Source organism: Carassius auratus, chromosome 29 (genome assembly GCF_003368295.1).
Source record: "Carassius auratus strain Wakin chromosome 29, ASM336829v1, whole genome shotgun sequence".
Classification (NCBI taxonomy): domain Eukaryota; kingdom Metazoa; phylum Chordata; class Actinopteri; order Cypriniformes; family Cyprinidae; genus Carassius; species Carassius auratus.
In genome coordinates this window covers 5,047,344-5,065,332 of record NC_039271.1, presented here as the reverse complement: position 1 = coordinate 5,065,332, position 17,989 = coordinate 5,047,344, and the positions used below count along the sequence as shown (strand labels likewise).

The 17,989-nt window shown below is 36.2% G+C and overlaps 3 protein-coding genes across 6 annotated transcripts in view; all 3 read right to left on the bottom strand.

The window, feature by feature from the left end:
• The window catches only part of LOC113048471 (B-cell receptor CD22-like), a 1,131,192-nt gene that overhangs the window by 372,142 nt on the left and 741,061 nt on the right, over positions 1-17,989 (bottom strand). The window lies entirely within an intron of this gene.
• LOC113048497 (transmembrane protein 209-like) lies at positions 338-5,709 on the bottom strand. 2 transcript variants are annotated; one of them, XM_026210349.1, is made up of 15 exons: positions 5,598-5,709; positions 4,943-5,095; positions 4,809-4,867; positions 4,597-4,728; positions 3,840-4,060; positions 3,536-3,740; positions 3,272-3,447; positions 3,065-3,136; positions 2,520-2,616; positions 2,313-2,438; positions 2,090-2,187; positions 1,835-1,949; positions 1,400-1,497; positions 1,251-1,324; positions 338-1,087 (listed from the first exon to the last, which is right to left on the bottom strand). In XM_026210349.1, the coding sequence occupies exons 1-15, from the start codon at positions 5,606-5,608 to the stop codon at positions 1,033-1,035; spliced, it is 1,692 nt and encodes a 563-aa protein (XP_026066134.1). In that variant the 5' UTR covers positions 5,609-5,709; the 3' UTR covers positions 338-1,032. The 2 variants fall into 2 exon arrangements, with proteins under 2 accessions (XP_026066134.1, XP_026066133.1); XM_026210348.1 differs by having other exon boundaries at positions 4,943-5,110; positions 5,598-5,688.
• On the bottom strand, positions 6,385-16,926 carry LOC113048536 (G1/S-specific cyclin-D2-like). Its single transcript, XM_026210405.1, has 5 exons — positions 16,468-16,926; positions 15,232-15,447; positions 12,416-12,575; positions 11,441-11,589; positions 6,385-8,796 (listed from the first exon to the last, which is right to left on the bottom strand). Exons 1-5 carry the CDS (start codon positions 16,660-16,662, stop codon positions 8,629-8,631), a joined length of 888 nt encoding a protein of 295 aa, XP_026066190.1. The 5' UTR covers positions 16,663-16,926; the 3' UTR covers positions 6,385-8,628.

The window sequence follows — 17,989 nt, the reverse complement described above, 5'->3', positions numbered from 1 at the left end:
AGTACAACGATGGCAACAGATAATACAATGGTACCGAATAATTATCATGTGATATTTATAAAGTACTTCTAGGAACATCATGTTTTTATTTAGTTTGACTAGTGTAAAATACGGAAGACTTCTTAAAACATTTATTATATTTTCATATTCCCTATGTCATTCCCGACACATTACAGTCTGGATTCTAGGAAATTTAAGTTTGCAGTACCAGTGAGACTGCTATAAAAGCTTTTATAAAATATTAAAATAGCACATAAATATAGTCTTACCATTTATAACCATTTGTAGGTGTGCAGCACCATCCAGTGGTTAACACTGGGAATAGAGTTAAAATAGATATAACAACAGTGCTGGGCATTTATTAATGGGAAAACCAAAAGACAAAAGTTAAAGCTCATTCCAATTCAAGTTTCACTTCAGACACACTATAAAATACAAACAACATAAACTTCTCTTGTCAAATATGTAATCTGGCATTCAAGATCGTCCCAGCCCTGTATTTTGTCAAAATAACAGTGAGGACAAAAAAAAAAAAGCCCATCACTGAGAGCAAATAAATGATCATTACTACACCAAAATGCATTTAAAAAGTACATATGACTTATGCTTGTTCATGGTTGCATGTCATTACAAGTGCATGAAGAAAAACTACCAGTAACTGCTTTATAACTCATAAAAAAACATAACTTCTGCAGTGAGCACCCAGCCAAACTAAACAAAGAATTTACATTCATGAATAAACTACATTGTTTTTCTTGTATGATGAATGAAATACAAAAAAATATGTATACAAAATCCAGTGGAACTAGATCCATTTTGACACCGGTTCAAGTCATAAATATCTCTGTGTTGAAATTTAAAACATTTGCTTCAGCTAAAATGACTTTGTGTTTATTCTGTATTTGCATTAAGTCTGGAAGTAATGTGACAGTATAATGCATCTCAAAAACATGCAAAATCACAAGATTATAAAAGTGAAAAAAACTGTCTTTATCACATCCCAAGGCTTGTGCAGTGTTTTTCTCCAATAACTCAGTCCCCGAAGATCCAGAGTACATTCACTCCTGAAAGACCTAGATTCACTCTCCTGGTACAAAAAAAGAGGGGGAAAGGTTTGATCCATTTCGTACTTCAACGTAGCACATACTTTAAGGATCCAAATAGCAATCCAAAAACAGAATCAACTATTCCAGCTACAAAATTCCTCAAAACGATGCAGATCACAGATAACATGATAGATCTACACTCACCCCAGCATGCCTGACTCTTTGGTTTTGATAATGTAGAGAAACATCAGGATGGTATGAAACAAGTTATTTCTACCCTGTGGAAACACAATAAAGCAATAATCACAGAAAAGTTACTCCCCTGTCATTATGGTTGGAGAGTATGTTCTTACCTTAGGCAAGCTGTAGATGTGGCCCTGGTAGACGAGCTGATAATGAGGAGGGTTTGTGCTACTTTGATGAATGCAAAACAGGTTCTCATTGGACACGTCTGTTAGAAATTCACACATAAAAAGCAAAAGTCATAAATTAAACAGGCTGTATAAAAAAAAAAGTGTTTTTATAGTTAATTAAAACATTAAATATCAAATAACATACACATTCAAGTAGTTGGCAAGGTAATATTCATTTAGTTATCTTGATTTAAAAAAAAAAAAAAAAGTGTTAAAAAAATATATAAAAATGTAAATATCAACAAATTAAAATGTCAAAAGTACACAACAAAATAACAAACAAAATGTAATTAAAACTAAAATATTAAAACTAATTCAAAATCTACAATAGTATCTCTATGTTAAAACCCAATGTAACACACAGTCTATGCACACCTGGTTTATCAGGCGTCTGTATAAAATGCTGGGATGTAAAGGTTTTTCCGTCGGGATACTTAGGATGTGGAGGAAGCCGTGAGTCCAGGTACGTACACAGCACATGCATCAGGATCTGTGTTCATCAAAAGTGTTTGCATCAGTGTAGAGTAAAAGTAAATGCAATACGTCAATATTATTTTTTATGCTCTCATCTAAACTGCAATGCATTGGTAATATGGCATTCAAATGCTGCAAACGTTTGAAAGAACACACAGCAGAATCTGTCGGAAGGTCTGTGTCCCATTTCCGGTTTTTCAGATCTCCTCCTCCATTCCAGCGGAAAGAGCTCATGCAGCCGCTGTGGGCTAGTTCTGCAAAGAGCATTGATACAAATGAACATTAGCATTACAGTAGCATCATCTCTGTTCATGAGACAGAACCACACAGTAAGTCTAAATATTACGTTTAATCCCAGACAGTTGTGTATTCTGCTCACCCTTGATTCGCTCCACCAGATACTCCTGGTTTGGGGAAATGTCCAGATACTGTACGATAGCATTGAGGGAGGGGATTGCAGAAGCTTTGACCACAGCAGCTTGTTTGAGACTGCTGATGCTGGCCTCTTCATAATACAAGGGCAACAGAAGTGAGACATAACAGAAAGGTTTACACTCTAAATATTTTTGGCAGAAAAGACAATTACCTCCGATCTGGAGCTCAGGGCAACCCATCCTCCTGAGCTGACTGTTGACTGAGTCCATCTCTCCGACCAGATGAACTAGAATGGTGTCATTTATCCACTGGAACAAGTATAAAGGTAAAAAAAAAATGGACATCATTTACAGACTACTGACAAACTACATGGCTCAAAAGAAAATCTTAAAATAAATAAATTATTGATAATAATAATAATAAATAAATAAATAAATAATATAAAAAATTTAATATATAATAATATTAATAATTAGTAATAAAAATAAATAAATACTAAAAGAAAATATGGACACCATTTATTGACAAACTTCATGGCTCAAAAAAAATCTTAAAATAAATTATTGATAATAATAATAATAATAAATTATATAAATAATGTATAATAATAATAATAATAATAAACACTTAAATGTATAATAATAATAATAATAAAAATGAGTAATAAAGAATAAATAAATACTGAAACAAGCTAAATTAATAATACTAATAATCACCATTTTATACTTTATTTATAATTAATTAATTAGAACTCACATTTCTCAGTTTAGCAGTCCAGCTGTCAATACTATCCTTCACCAAACGACTCGTCGTGATTCTTGCCCAGACCTGTAATAAATTGCAAAACTCTACTTTAAAATACTCTTTAAAAAAAGAAAAAAAAAGAAAAAGAAACCTTACAAATAATGCAAAATAAACGAGGATCAAAGATGATTAGATATCTTGAATTCAGTTGATCCTCACCTCTTCAGCAGCTTGTTTGGAGCCCAGCTCCGTATCGTCTTTATGGGCAGACGGTGCCTGTGAACGGCAGGCCGGCTGATACTCAAACTTCCTCAGGCTCTGTGCGTAATCTCCCACCGAACGACTGTAGTTCCAGAACGATGGACTGTGTCTTGGAGATGTTGACTCTGGACTGCCTAAATATTGCAAAGAAAATGTTGTAGGCCACTGCTTAGCACAGCCACAGTTTGGTTCAGCATCTTCATGTCCCTGCAGGACTCTTACCCAATTGACTGCGGTGGCTTTTCTCCTCCTCCGAATGTAAAAACTTTTCCAAAGTCTTCAGGTCATCAATGTAGTCCTCCTTACCTCCAGGCGAATTAAAGACTGACGGGGATGTGCGGTAGCGAGCACGGAGACTGGTGCCCTCTGCTGGTCCGAGGATGCTTGGGTACGGAGAAGAGCCTGGAGATGTACTATAGTTCAACACCTGCAGACATAAAAAGCAAGAGAGGAAATGCAATGGGTGTGAGAACAGAACAGAATATCAAAAAATACAATTTTAAAGAAGTTTTTCAAAGTACTCAACCTTGCCGAATGCCATGGAGGGTGAGAAGGGTCCTCCTGCTGAAGAAGGGCTGCTCAGAGGTGGACTGAACCCAGACACACAGCTGGGGGAAAACTTAGGGCTGGTGCTTGAGGTTCGTGCAGGGCTAAAACTGAGTACATTCTGACCCTGCAGGGGCGACGACTGCACTGAGACTGAAGCTTCTTTCTTTTCTTGTTTCTGAGGTGGAGAGGTTTGAATCCCTGTTAACACAGCAATGACAGATTAGTTTCCAAAACTACCAAAGCAGCAGACTACATATTTTTTAAAGCCAATTGGATAAGTTCATGATTATGAAATAATATTTTTAATTATAATAAATAATATTTGTTTGTTATAACATTATTATTTTATAATTTATTTATATCATCAGAGAGTGGGAAAATATGTTCAAATACATCATTTAATGTCAAAGAACTAAAAAAAAAAAAAAAAAGCATTTCTGTTGCTGTTTGGATGTAGTAAAACCCACAGATAGCAGAAAACACCTGTTTGCATTTTCTTCTGTCCCTGGCTGTAATTTCTAACACTGAAATCAGGATTAGGCATAAAAAAATGAATTATCCATATGAGACATGCTAGAGTAAAACAGCTACTATTTTTGTAATCGGCATTCATTAAGCAATTATGTTACAGGGCAGTGAAAATGCATGCAAGAAATTGTCTATTTGGTGAGAAATAGCATTTTGCATGATTGTTTTTACCCAAAACACTTCTTTCCAGATGCCAGCTAACTCACCTGAACCCCTGAGTCCAAGTAGTCGATGTTGTTCTGGACTGACGGTAATCGTGGACGGGGCCATGGTATACTTGAAATACTTCCAGAAGTCAAAAAGCGCATTGAGACTGAACAGGGATGCCAGGCCAAGCTCTGTCCAACAAAACCAGTCAGATGAAAAACAGCGTACCAAATCACTGACACGCTTTGAACTCTTATTATTATTCACTTACCAATATACCAGATGGGCCAGTAGGTTATGTTGTAGTATCTGCTTAGAAGCTTTCCAGACCTATAAGACCAGGTGACTTTGTTACCCATGGTTTAGAAGACACTGAAACCACATTAGGGGCATATCTGAACTCACATCTCAGTATAGATCATCCCAGCCAGAGACACATTCAGCACGGCCCATGCCAGGACAACCTGCCGAGCCTGTTCCTCTCTCCTCAGCTTTATGGTCTTGTCGATGATGGAGGTCATGCCGTCCTTTGATGGTGTCATATCTGCATTTGATCCTCTACCAAACCATAAGCTTTCATAATTAAACAGAAAGTACATCAGCAGCCCATAATGGATTCCAAAGTATCTGAATGATTTGAATAAGGGTCAATGCTTTATGTGTAAAGAGAATACTAATATATATATATATATATATATATATATATATATATATATATATATATATATATATATATACACACACACACACACACACACACACACACACACACACATATATATATATATATATAAAATATATATATATATATACATATAGAATATTCAGTTGTGATTGTGGCATGTTATTAGTATTCTAATCCATGTTAGCCAGATATAATGTTGAGTTAAGTTACACATATGAGCTTTTCATGCATGTGCACTTGTGAAATACTGCCCTGGCAAACTCTACGCTGAGACTCTAGCACGACAATTAACAAAATATGAAAAAATATAGTTTATAGGGGTAAACAGTTTCTAAACACTCCAACAATTCGTTAAGAAGGTGATTTGATACATACTTCCTCTGCATCAGTCCTCCATGAACGCGGTAAAGTATGATGCGTGAAAACAGAAACAATAAAGTATATCAACAGAGTGAAAGGGGCAGCAAATAATTGCGTTTCAAAATAAAAGTCTCTCACGTGCTCTTGCATAGTGTGGCCTAGACATGGCTCAGTTAATAAAATGAAATGTAGCATTCTCGCTAATGGCTTACCCTGACATGTAGAAGTGAATTTTTATTCATTTCACGATAACCTGATATGAAGATCGCAAAAACAGTTTGTTTGTGTAAACATTGATTTTCATATTAATTAAAAATCATTTGAAGTTTAAAATAATAAAAAAATATATTTATAATAATCAGTTGTAATACTATAGATAAATTATTAAATTATGTTACAGGCAAAGCTGCATATAAAACCACAAACTCCCTGCAACCCCTCTTCTAAGCAAAGGGGCCAGAAATATATATATATATATATATATATATATATATATATATATATATATATATATTTGTTTTTTTAGTTTTCAACCCATAATTCCCTTATAAGAATAAACATAACTTTAAGTTAGGAGTAAAGCCTCTTGCTCGAGACCAAAACTGTGTCAAAGATGGAGACAGTTCTCATGAATCACCACAGAAACTGAACACAGTTTTTATTTTTCAAATTGAGATTTATTTAATTGAATGTCTGATAATTGAAGGCAAGTGCTCTAGGGCAAAACTAAAACTGATGGAATTTTTGGATCTGGAGGTGGAACTTTCAACAAAAGGTGGCTGCTTTAACATAAATTCAAACAAAATTTCTTTGAAAACGATGCGTTGCTCCAGTCTTACATCAACCACCTGATAAGAAAATACCTTTACAGCTGTTTGGCAAATGTGTATCTAACAAGTTAATAAAAAAACAACCTTGTAGGCTTAACCTTAACACCGGCTTTATCTTTTCAATCCTGCTACTCTTCTAGAAATATCCTGACTGAAGTTCTGTGAGGTATTGTTACTGGGCAGGAACATTATTTGAAAACAATAAAGGCGTTTCATTACAGAAAGTAATATAATAGCTAGAAAAAGAAGTCAGACAACAGTTAAGTTAGATTTAACACAAATGAGGCGAGACTGTTCATGCAAATATCTGCAAATAACTGCCAAGGCACTTCATGCATGAAAGTAATTGACAGTGTAAATGCCAACAGAAAACAGACATGCAGCCACCATAAAAACACGTTCAATAATTTTGACATAGCAGCAACATGGAAACCGATATTAAGTATGCAATAGCTCTTTTTTCATTTTTCTTTTTCTTTTAGCAGCACTGGAACACAAGTTCAAACATTTACACATAGATAAAGGAAAAGGAAGAACACAAAATGAACTTAAGGATATAATACAGTACACAAACTCTCTCAAAACCTAAATGGGTGAAAATAGGTGAACATTGAGAATGAAAATTAACTTTGTTTGAAAAACACTCATAACATCGCTTGCATAGACGTGTTGGAATGGCACGTTGATGTCAGCACAACGCATAATATGTTTGAAGTAAACATCTCAGACCTCCGAGTTACTTTTAAGTCCATTAATATAAAGAGGATAAATTCTCAAAAGTGCAAGAACAAATGAATACATAGAAAGGAAAACAGCGTAATGTTTCAAAATATCTTTTTCCTATATATGAGAAAAGTTCAAGTAGATGACTGATATTTTGAGAACAGAAAATAAAATAAACTAATAAAATAAAGTGATTTAATGATAATAATTTGATGATGTCCTATCTATGCTGACATGAATTCAACACAACTAAAGTAAAACGCAACCAATCTTGGCATGTCAAGCCTCACCATTTCAATTGGTAGATGACTGTTAGATCAGTTTTTGGTCTAAATGTATTGGTCTAAATTTAAAACTATAACCCGCAAGGCACAGCTAATATGGGAAACCAGCCCCAAAACAAAATAATTTAAGAAAAATAATGCAAATAAAATAAAAACCCTTTAGAATGATTCGCCCTCCTCTTGTATACCACGGATAACCAGTGAGAGGTGATATCTGAAAGTGCATTTGTATCATCTTTGCTAAGAAGGATTTTAAGACTCCCAAATGATTGAATCCCTCCAGCATTGCGAGTGTCTCTGACCCATAAGTGATGGTGTTTAACAGGTCAAAAAAGCGAACAGCTTCACACTTATTCATTATAAACTTTAGAGCGTTCCAAAAAACACCTGCCTAAAACCGTTCATATTTCAACCACGTGCAAAACCTTTCAATCTGTATTCTTCGATTCGCCTCTTTTCACTCCTTCCTTCTCTCCCTACCTTTACTCCACCTACACTTCATACTTAGTGTCCATCTGAACTGTCCTGTGCCCTCGTGAAGCCGTGATGGTCACCATGCATGGATAGAAATGGTTTAACATGTATTCATGTATCCTTCTGGCATGCTATAACATTCACTGTAAATAATCTCTATACTACGAGTCACCTGTATCTGAGAAGTAACTCTTCAGATCATTGTATTAATATCTCTATGATAAGAAAATAGATCCCACTGAAAGGACTGATAGACCCCAGAACAGCATTTTTCCTGGGATCACATGCTTCCAATATTATATAAAAAATAGCCTCTGGGAATTACTAAGGAAATACATTTTATAAAATAAAAAGCATAATATATATATTTTTTAGAATAATAGGTATTATTATTATAATTATGAAATAACCACAAAAATTATAATAATAATACAGTTGTATATGATAGCCAAAACAGATGTGTGCTCTTTGTTAAGTAATACGCAACATACTGCATTATTAAATCATTGTTTGAGGCCAATTCAATTAAATTTCAAGTATGTAAAACGCCACCACCTGCGGATATGAGACGGCAGTAGCAGCTGTTATGCTCTGTTATAAAATATCAAGCTTGCGTTCATGTATTATGTGTGTATAACCATCTAATGAGGCTTTGAAATTCAATTTCCATTCAGTAATATAATGACAAGTGAATCTTTTCTAGGCTGAGGAGGTGGATGGGAACAGGAACCGACATCATAAGTTAACATCACGGACATCTGTAGGGGTGCAGGACAGACTTTGAGATTCCGTCCCTTTGTTGCTGGCTCTGCCCTCCTGTAGCTGTTGATGCTGTTGTTGACTTTCTTTCAGGCTGCTGGTCAGTAACTGCTCAATCTGCTCTTGACAAGATTTCAGACAATCCTAGAAGAAAGAAGAACCAAGGTAAGCACTATGCACACTAGATAGCTTCAACCTCAGATGGCACTGTGTACTACTGACATACACTCTTAAAAATAAAGGTTCCCAAGAGGGTTTTCACAGTGATGCCAAAGAAAGCTTTCCCAAAGAACCTTTCAGTGAACCATTTTCTTTCTTAGTGTAAGGTTCTTCACCATTGATTCCAATAAAAAAACTTTGATTTAGTTACATCCATAAAACCTTTCAAAAATCTCTTAAAATTAAAGGTTATTTTTTTAAATCAAAATCAGAAAGACCTTGTTTGCACATACAAGGAATTTGTTCTGGTGACAGAAGCTTCCAGTGAACTGGACAACAACAACAAAAACACACAGTAATATAATATATACTGTATATACAGAAATAGACTAAATTTCTATGTACAGTTGTGGAATACATACGGAATCTACAGAACCTTTCCACCACACAAAAGTATCTTTGTTGTGGAATAAGGTTCTTGAGACTATTAAACAAAAAATGGTTAATTTAAGAACTGTTAACTAAAAGTTTTTTGGGGGTACCAAAAATGTTTATTTTATGGCATTGCTATAAAAGTCCCGCATTTTGGAACCTTTATTTTTTATAAGACTCTGCACAAAAGATGTGCATAATTTTCCTAATACACCAATTATGCTGTTGTGCAATTACTTCAATGATTTGCCCATGATTACTGTGGAAACTCAACTGAAAAAATGTGGGTGTAGGATTTACTTTGCAATACCGTCCCTCTGAAACTGCTAGTAAATTTCTCAATGTATTACAAAGAAGTTGCAAGCAGTATTAAATTGAACATTACATTTTGAAGTAGAAAGACTGAAACTGTACTTTCTTTTACGTCAATAATCTTTGCTGTTTTTACAAATGTATAAACTCATGCTAACAGTGTTGCCCCTAAACACCACATAAAATGAAACAGACTGTTGTTTTCCTCATGTGGTCAGACAGATTTTTTCCTGTCTAAGTGGGCAGTTGTTAAGCAAAATAAAGCTGCAAACTGGTTCGGACTTTACACCGATCGGCTATAAAGGGCTCTTAAAATCAAAAGTTCTTTATTGCCATTGATAGTAAAAAAAAAAAAACCATTAACATCCATAGAATCTTTAAAGTTCTTTTTTGCAGAAAAAAAAATCTTTATTTTTTTTTCAACTGTTCGCTGATTGGTTCTTTGAGGGACCAAAAATGGTTCTCCTATGTCACTGATGCAAAAAAACAACAAAAAAAAAAACCTTTTGGAACCTTTATTTTTCAAATTAAACACTGACCAATGTCTCTGTCTCTTTCTGCAGAAATGTGGGCGGTCTGACAGAATGATCCCGTATCAAACTCTCATCTTTTTCTCAGGATAATTAAACCCTGTTCTCTCCTTGGACCGAAGGATACAGCCACAACAGTCCCTGTTGCCCTGACAACTACAGGCATAGGAAGGAATAGTTGCTAACGGCAAGAACTTTAAGTGGAGAAAAAACTTAACACATTACATTGAGGGGTGAGAAAAGAATGTGTTAAACATTATGAGTGCATGTGAGGAGTTTAAATGGGGCGTTCACTCTCTGGGTCCAATTCAAAACAGTTTTACTGTGAGACCTTCAAAACAGCCTGAAGCCAAGATGTGTAGATTTGTGTAAGAGCCTGGGTGTGTGTGTGTGTGTGTGTGTTATATTGCACTTTAATCCACAGATGTGGTTGAGAGGACTGTGTCTCGCCACAAGTATGCAGCTCTGAAAACACACCACCATTGCTGCAGTGAACACACACAAACACTCATTCATAACACATTTCTCCATTTCCATACAGTCATGCATGAATGTCCGGCACACGCACATGTCTGCTATGCCCACCATTTGTCACAGGCAAAATTGACTTCAGTATTGAAAACTGACAATGCTAAACTATCATTAAATAAGAGTCTCTAGAACAGTATTTCTCAAATCGAGGGGCCTCAGCAAACTTTAACCTCTTCAAACATCTGGAATCATTTATGTTGAGGGTTAACTAAAAATAAAACCATTAAAAAATTATATATATGTATGTGTGAGTGTGTGTGTGTGTGTGTATGTGTATGACTGAAATTAAAATGTCAACTGAAACTAAAATATTGACAAAAAATGTATTTTATTTCAGTTAGCTGCTAAGGCAACATTTCTCATTTTCATTTAATTTAACTTGATGTTCTAATATATCTAAAACTAAAATACAAATAAATAAAAACTATATAGACATTTAAAAAAACTAATACAAATTACAAAATAAAATGTCTAAAACTAGAAAGAAAACATTAAATAAAATAAAAATTTTTTTTTCAAAAACATGAATAAAAACAAAATAGTATTTTAATGATATTAAAACATCATTGCTTGAAATAAAGCTTTTAATCAACAAATGAGACCATATATATGTGTCCCATCCTAACTTCCCTTTCTGAAAGAAAATACAAACAGAAGAAAAAATGAGGTAATCAGGAAGTTGTTCTTTCATAAAATATCGCAGAATGAATGGATTATTGTACAACTAAAGAAAAAAGAAAGGGCTAATCCTTGGTTAACCTTCATCTTGAATGGTAATTTGCTCCGCTTTTTTCTTTAACAGTATGAAGATGCTGGACACTTACCACCTCAGTGTGGGTGATTTTAGCCAGCAGCTCTGTCAGACTGTCCCCCCACAGATTTTGATTGCTCTGGTCAGGCTGGAGGCCACATACTGCTGCCCCCACACATCCTGTAGCGATCATAGAGGGAGGGTACATGGTGAAGCTGTGATCTGAGGAAAAAACAAGCACACACACATCCCCAAACATCAGTGACCTGGTCAGTAAGTTCCACAGAACATTAGTCACCACCTGTGAAACACTTCAAAACAACTTCCCAGGAAACAGCTGTGATAATGGAATCTGACTGAGGAGTCTCTTACTGCATCTTACATCTGTTTTGAATTCCTCGTAAAACCTGAACCTCACGTTCACATCCTCTCAGGTTTCAGACCTGTTTTAACATCACTACTACCTCCGTTAAGTTGTCCTGTAGCTGTGAATGAACCTTCCTTCTCCTCTCAATCCTCCTTAATTCCTCCCTCCCTTCATACATCAGAAGGGATTGAGGTTTCCAGGAACTACTCCCCCTCTTCAGCTGCCTTGAGATCCTGAGAACCAGCTCTCGGTTTTTAGTTGGGGAGGAAAGCCTTGGCTATTTTGTGCTGGAAGCCTTTCGTTACATCTGCTTTGTTGGTGTTAGCGTGGTGCTTATTTCAGGACACAACAGTCATCCTTGAATAAACACCCTATACTCGACTGACTGCCTCTGTACAGCAGCTGTGCACTAAACCAACATTCCTGACTTGAGAAAATTGTTAAAGGCACTGACAAAAACATTTGCAATCGCTCAAAAAAGCTCCTCAATCTTGGCTTGTGCTCAGGCCTCGGTCTCTTGAACAGATGCAGGGCCGCAGAAACACACACCCAGTTAAATATAAAAAACTTTTATATAGACACGAATAACAAGGCAGAAAGCATCATAACACATTCACATAATACATCTTTAGCACAGTATTTCTGACGAATGCAGTCAGTGCTCTGTCACTCGGGTCCTACCTGTTGCACAGAGGGTGATGAAGGTTTGCGCGTGTTTGCGGATCAGCGTCAGTCTCTCTTCGGGAAAGGGCAGTTTGTGCAGGATGTGTTCAATAAAGTCAAGTGGGGTGATGGCAGCCAGGTTCCATTTCAATTTATTAAGAACCACCAACTCCCACTCCAACAGAGACAGAGGATGAAAGAAACAGAACAAGAGATAGTGAATACGAGTGTACATAAACTCAATCGACTATATTACCCACAATCCACCTTTTTAGATTTTGGAATTGATTAATTACATAGATCTATATGCTAGGCTCTTTACACGCAGTCTGCTAGCAATCACATAATTTGCTACATAGCAAAAGCTGATTGGCCGATTGTGCAGTCAATGAGATATCTTGCTCAACATTTAAAGGCGAAATCAGATGTCCATTTTCCACAAGTTGGTATGATTTTTTAGGGTCTTCATGAAATGTCTGTAACATACTTTGGTTAAAAATGTAAAACAACACCCGTTTTACCTTATCAAAAATATATCTGGTCACAGCGACCCATTTCGGTGCATGTCTCTTTAAGTTATAATGAGCATCTGCTCGCCCCACCCCTCTCTTCCTGGAGCGTGTCAACACAAGACCTGAATTGCTGTCTTGGACTCCTTATATGGCTCAGATGTGGTCTTATTCAAACAGCTAGCTATCTACATAGAAACCGACTGCAAAATAAAACAGGTCGCTGGATGACACGGTTTCAGACAGCCCATAACAAACTGGCTGTGTGTTTTTTTTAAGCTTTTCTGAGCTGGCAGACACGCCAGAAACCTAAATAAATGAATAATAAAAAAAAAAAGCTTAAAAAAGTGAACATTTCATCTGATGTTCCCTTTAAATATTCAGGTTCAGTGTTCGCTGTAAACTGGTTCACCTAAAACACTCCACCTCCACCAGCTCCACCTGTCTAGATCTTCTATGGAATTTATACATGCCTATTCGTGCATGTGGACTGGTATAGGATTTACTTAAAGTCTGTCTGCCTGTGTGTTTACGAGCATTGACAGCGCGTGAAAGGAGAGATGGCGAGGAGGTGCATTTTTGGATGTGGCACTCATGAAACAACATTCCCTAATATTCCCTCGTTACGGTTCAGATGGCTCGAATCTTTACATTTCGATGGTAAGGAGGGATAACAGAGAGGTCACGGGTGTGCTCGAAGCACTTCACACACAAATGCTTCAAAAACTGGAAAGAACACGAAATGGGCTTTGTGAGATATCTGTCATTAACTATTTTTCTAGATCCAATGAGGGGCGTGTTGGAAAATAAAGCCACGCCCACTATTTTCCTCATTTAGTATTCTGTTTCTCTCGGAAATACGTCACAACACTGGAGAAAAGCCATTTGCAACTTACGGTTCACGCGTACTTTAAACTCAGAAACTGTTAGTAAATTTCACAAATAATGGCAAATAAATTACAAGTAATACAAGTAATGACAAGTATTTTGTTGTAAAACAAACTTTTATTTATTTAGTTTTAGTTTTTAGTATTTAGTTTTATTTACCACTTTTTTTTTTTGTGTGAATCTCAACTTAACTGTCTACAAAAATATTAGACAAACTATCACAATCTGATATCATCACTCCACTAGTGTTTGTCAATGATAATGCATTTGACTTAATCACTCTGGACTACAGTTTATTTCATTGCCCCCTAGTGTTTCAACTGTGCAAAGTTTGTCAATCTTGCGGCAAAACCCAAATATATGCCATACTCACTAGGCTAAAATGTGTAAAAATGCAAAGACATGTATTGCCTTGGCAAAAGTTGTTACACAAATCTTTGGGATCTACTGACACTGGCATTTTAAAAAATCTAGGTTGTGTTTCTGTCACTCAACGCTAAACTTGTGATTCTTCAAAACGGGGGAGAAATGAGTCAAGTTGCTCTTTAAATATGGATCTGTTTTGCTCAAAAGGACATCATGGTTGTAAAATAAATCAGGTTATCGTGTAAAGCTCCACCCCTTGTATCACATCTCCTCCAACCAGATGCTGCATTTCATTCACACGCTCAACTTCCTTCCTTGCACGTGCCCAGCTGGCTTTGTTTCGCCTGCTTAAGCTGCTTTCTCAGAAACTCTCAAGAACAGAGACACAAGGGGAAAACCAGCCAAAGTGAGAAGCTCTACACCCTCACTGTGTGTGTGCTGGTAAGTGAAAAGAGAGTGTGAGAAATTTGTGTTTGAGTTAGTGAAAACTCCACCAAGAAGGTACAGTCCCTGACAAGTGACACCAAATCAGCAAGGTCAAGACTTCTAAAGCCATGCTCCAGTCTGCAGATGCATCAGTTTTATACAAGAATAACCTCTGCGAATTATAAGAAACCTTTTTGTCTCGACCCAGTTGTCTTTCCTGTTCTCTCTCTCGTCTTCTGTCTTTAAACACACATAATATCCAAAAGCTCTAGAAATAATTTCCATTTAGGCATTAAGGGTTTTACCAGCTTATATGTGATAAGAATAGAGTGTATGATGTAAGTAGAGAGTCCTTGCCAATTTATGGGAACAGTATCAAAACACCTTCTCAAGATGTTCAGAGGTGCTAAAAATCAAAAGAGTATTTCATCACAGCTCAACATTAAAAACAACATTAGGGGGCAAAGCAAGCTAAATTCACTTCCCCAATAGCTACATTTCACAATAATAAAAATATGATGAATCAGCAGCTCACAAACCTAGGGCTATTTATATATATATATTTTAAAACATATAATCTGAAGTTTGAATAATTACACAACAGATGGAAGACTTTTTGTTGTCATCAAGGCCATCAGCTCTTACCAGCAGTTGTTGAGATGTAATAGAGTTGTCTGTGTATATGCAGAGCTTCCTGGCCGACAGCGGTTGGCATGCTTTTAATTTTGAAGCCAGGAAGAGACACACGGCCCCTAAAAGCTGCAAATAACATTTTCTTGTATTGACTGCAGCTAAAAATCTGTCCAGGTAGTTCATAGCCAAGGGAAAGACATCCTCTTCACATTTCTCTTCTTCACAAACCTACAGAGACACGGACAGAAATAATTCACAATTTAATAATCAAGGCTGTCTAATAATTACTATTCATTTAACATTTGTTTGTTCTTGCTACATCTTTTTGTTGTCATAGTTAGCTCAATGCTCTTAACCAGGCATTTTTGTTCATATTCTACTGTTGTAGTTGTTTTAGCATGCTTTTTCCACCTAGACATATAAATATATACACATAATATTTTTTTTATCTATAGCTACTAGGCCTATTTGCAGCTTGTAGAATATGTGCTTACTGTTACTATTTCTCTTCATGAGAAAGAGGAACTTTCCAGCAGTTAAAGATCTTCATTCATTTCAAGCAGGGTGTGCTGTTAAACCCATAGGTTAAACCCAATGACGCCCACACATGGTTAGTGTCATTTTTGCGAATTTTTGAAACTGCTTTGGTGATTCGTCACGATAAGAAAAATATGATCTAACACTAAGTAATGACAGCATATAATATTATGTATAGACTATGTATCGTTCTTATACAAATTATATCCGACAATTATTATTATGTTTCTTTGATGAACTGGAATACATTTAAATCGACGGTTCTTAGCTGCACTTTCGCACCGAGCAACTCGAAGGCTGCGCCTGTTTAAAAAATTCAGAAAAATTACACAAATGTATAAAACCATTCATAAAACACGTGTAAATAAAGCACAGACCCCTATCTGTCTAAAAAAGCATGCATTGGAGAAAAATACTAAAGTGTTTTTTATTAAATGAACATTTATAGTAGGCTGTACATAATCGTGTAGCGGAGATTCAGCGTTGCATTTCCTGCTGATTTCTTGATCAAACTTTTCCTTTCCATATTTATCAACATATATGCTATAGCTACGCATACAGGTGTGAACAAATGTTGTCTCGAGTTTGACTGTCTGCACTGTAATAAAACGAATGCATGACAAAGTCCAGCTATATGCTACATTAGGTACTTGCCAACATATTCTACATTACAAGCAAACCGTTTCCAGAAATACAACTGGAACTACAAACCTCCAGCATCCACGTCGAGACCATCCGCCTCATAAAAGGCTGAATTTCCTTCTGGACACATTTAAAATAGGGTCCCTGCGGAACATATCTGTCCTCCACTGTTAAAAGACTTTGCAGTACTCTTTCATCGCAGAAGATGTTGGGATCTCTCTGAGCTCGCACGATTGCGTCCTTTTCCAAACAAAAAAGTTCCATGTTGGGGCTTTTCTCGGTGTTGCTAACTAATATATAACCACCTCACAGTGCCAGCTGCTTGTGGCTGTGCCTATGCAAAGAGGACGATTGTGTTGTTGCCTTAGGCATCAACAGAACTAGTTTGCACTGTTAAAACTTTCACTTTTGACATAACGGAGGATGCAATCCCTGGCATGAGTCTTTCCTGTTGAACTACAGACACAGATAAAAACAGAACAACTCTTCTGACTGCATGAACACCCAAAAACCAGTCCCTCCTCCTGCTCAATTCACGTTGCAAATGCACGTCTCCATCCTGCCCAGTCACATGCATAGCATTCTAGCAAATCTTCTACTCACAACCCGTCAAAAGTACATTTAATGCACTTTTGAAACAAGTCATGGATGGCATAATTCTAGATTTTTTTTACATGCAGACATAGCCTTTACATGACACATGATATAATTTTTTTTCTTTCACATTTTTATTTCCCCTCACGTGCAGATGCACATGTCTAGTAAACTCGTTCCATTCATTTACATGCATTCTTTTAAACGTCTCATCTGTAAATTTATTGAGGGCTGCATTTCATGCACAATTCAAGCTTGTAATAAATGGGATAAATGCATTGATAGTCTCACTTAGCAGATCTATAATTATTGTTTTCACAAAATGGCAAGAATGTACAATAATGATGGTAGTGAACAACAAAGCACACAAAAAGTTTCATGACACAAAGACAGAGCCTTCGAAAGGGGAAATGACAAGTTGGGCTTGATGGGTTACATAACAGTGTAATACGAATAGCCAATAAGAAATCGAGAAAACAGCTTGAATGGACTACTTTTACAGGATATCAAACACATTGCCATGCCCAAGATAAAAACATATACATGATGCTTTCCTTCATCTAAAATGTCCAGAAAATAATCCTTTTGTTAACTGCACCTTACTGTCTGTCTTTCTTGAAGCAGATGTTGGTTAATAAGAAATAACTGACAAATTAACCATGTGTTATAGCCTTGAGAGATGGAACCACGATTAAATGATCAACTGCCGCCTGCTGACCCACAAACCAACACATATTCATTAATTATTTGATCATAACAGTCTGTGACAGGTGAAATTCGATTGTGAAATAGCATCTTGAGTAACACCCACATTATTTTAATGAATAGCTAAAAAGGTGTCTTTTGTGTTGATGTTTATGTTGGAGTTAGTACGAAATATGCATTGTAAATGGAGCAGAACTTTAGCCATAATAGTGCCCAAATGCAAAGATAACAGACTCTTGTGTTGTCTGGTATATTCCATTCATGAAAAACACTGCCACACTGCTTGAAATTC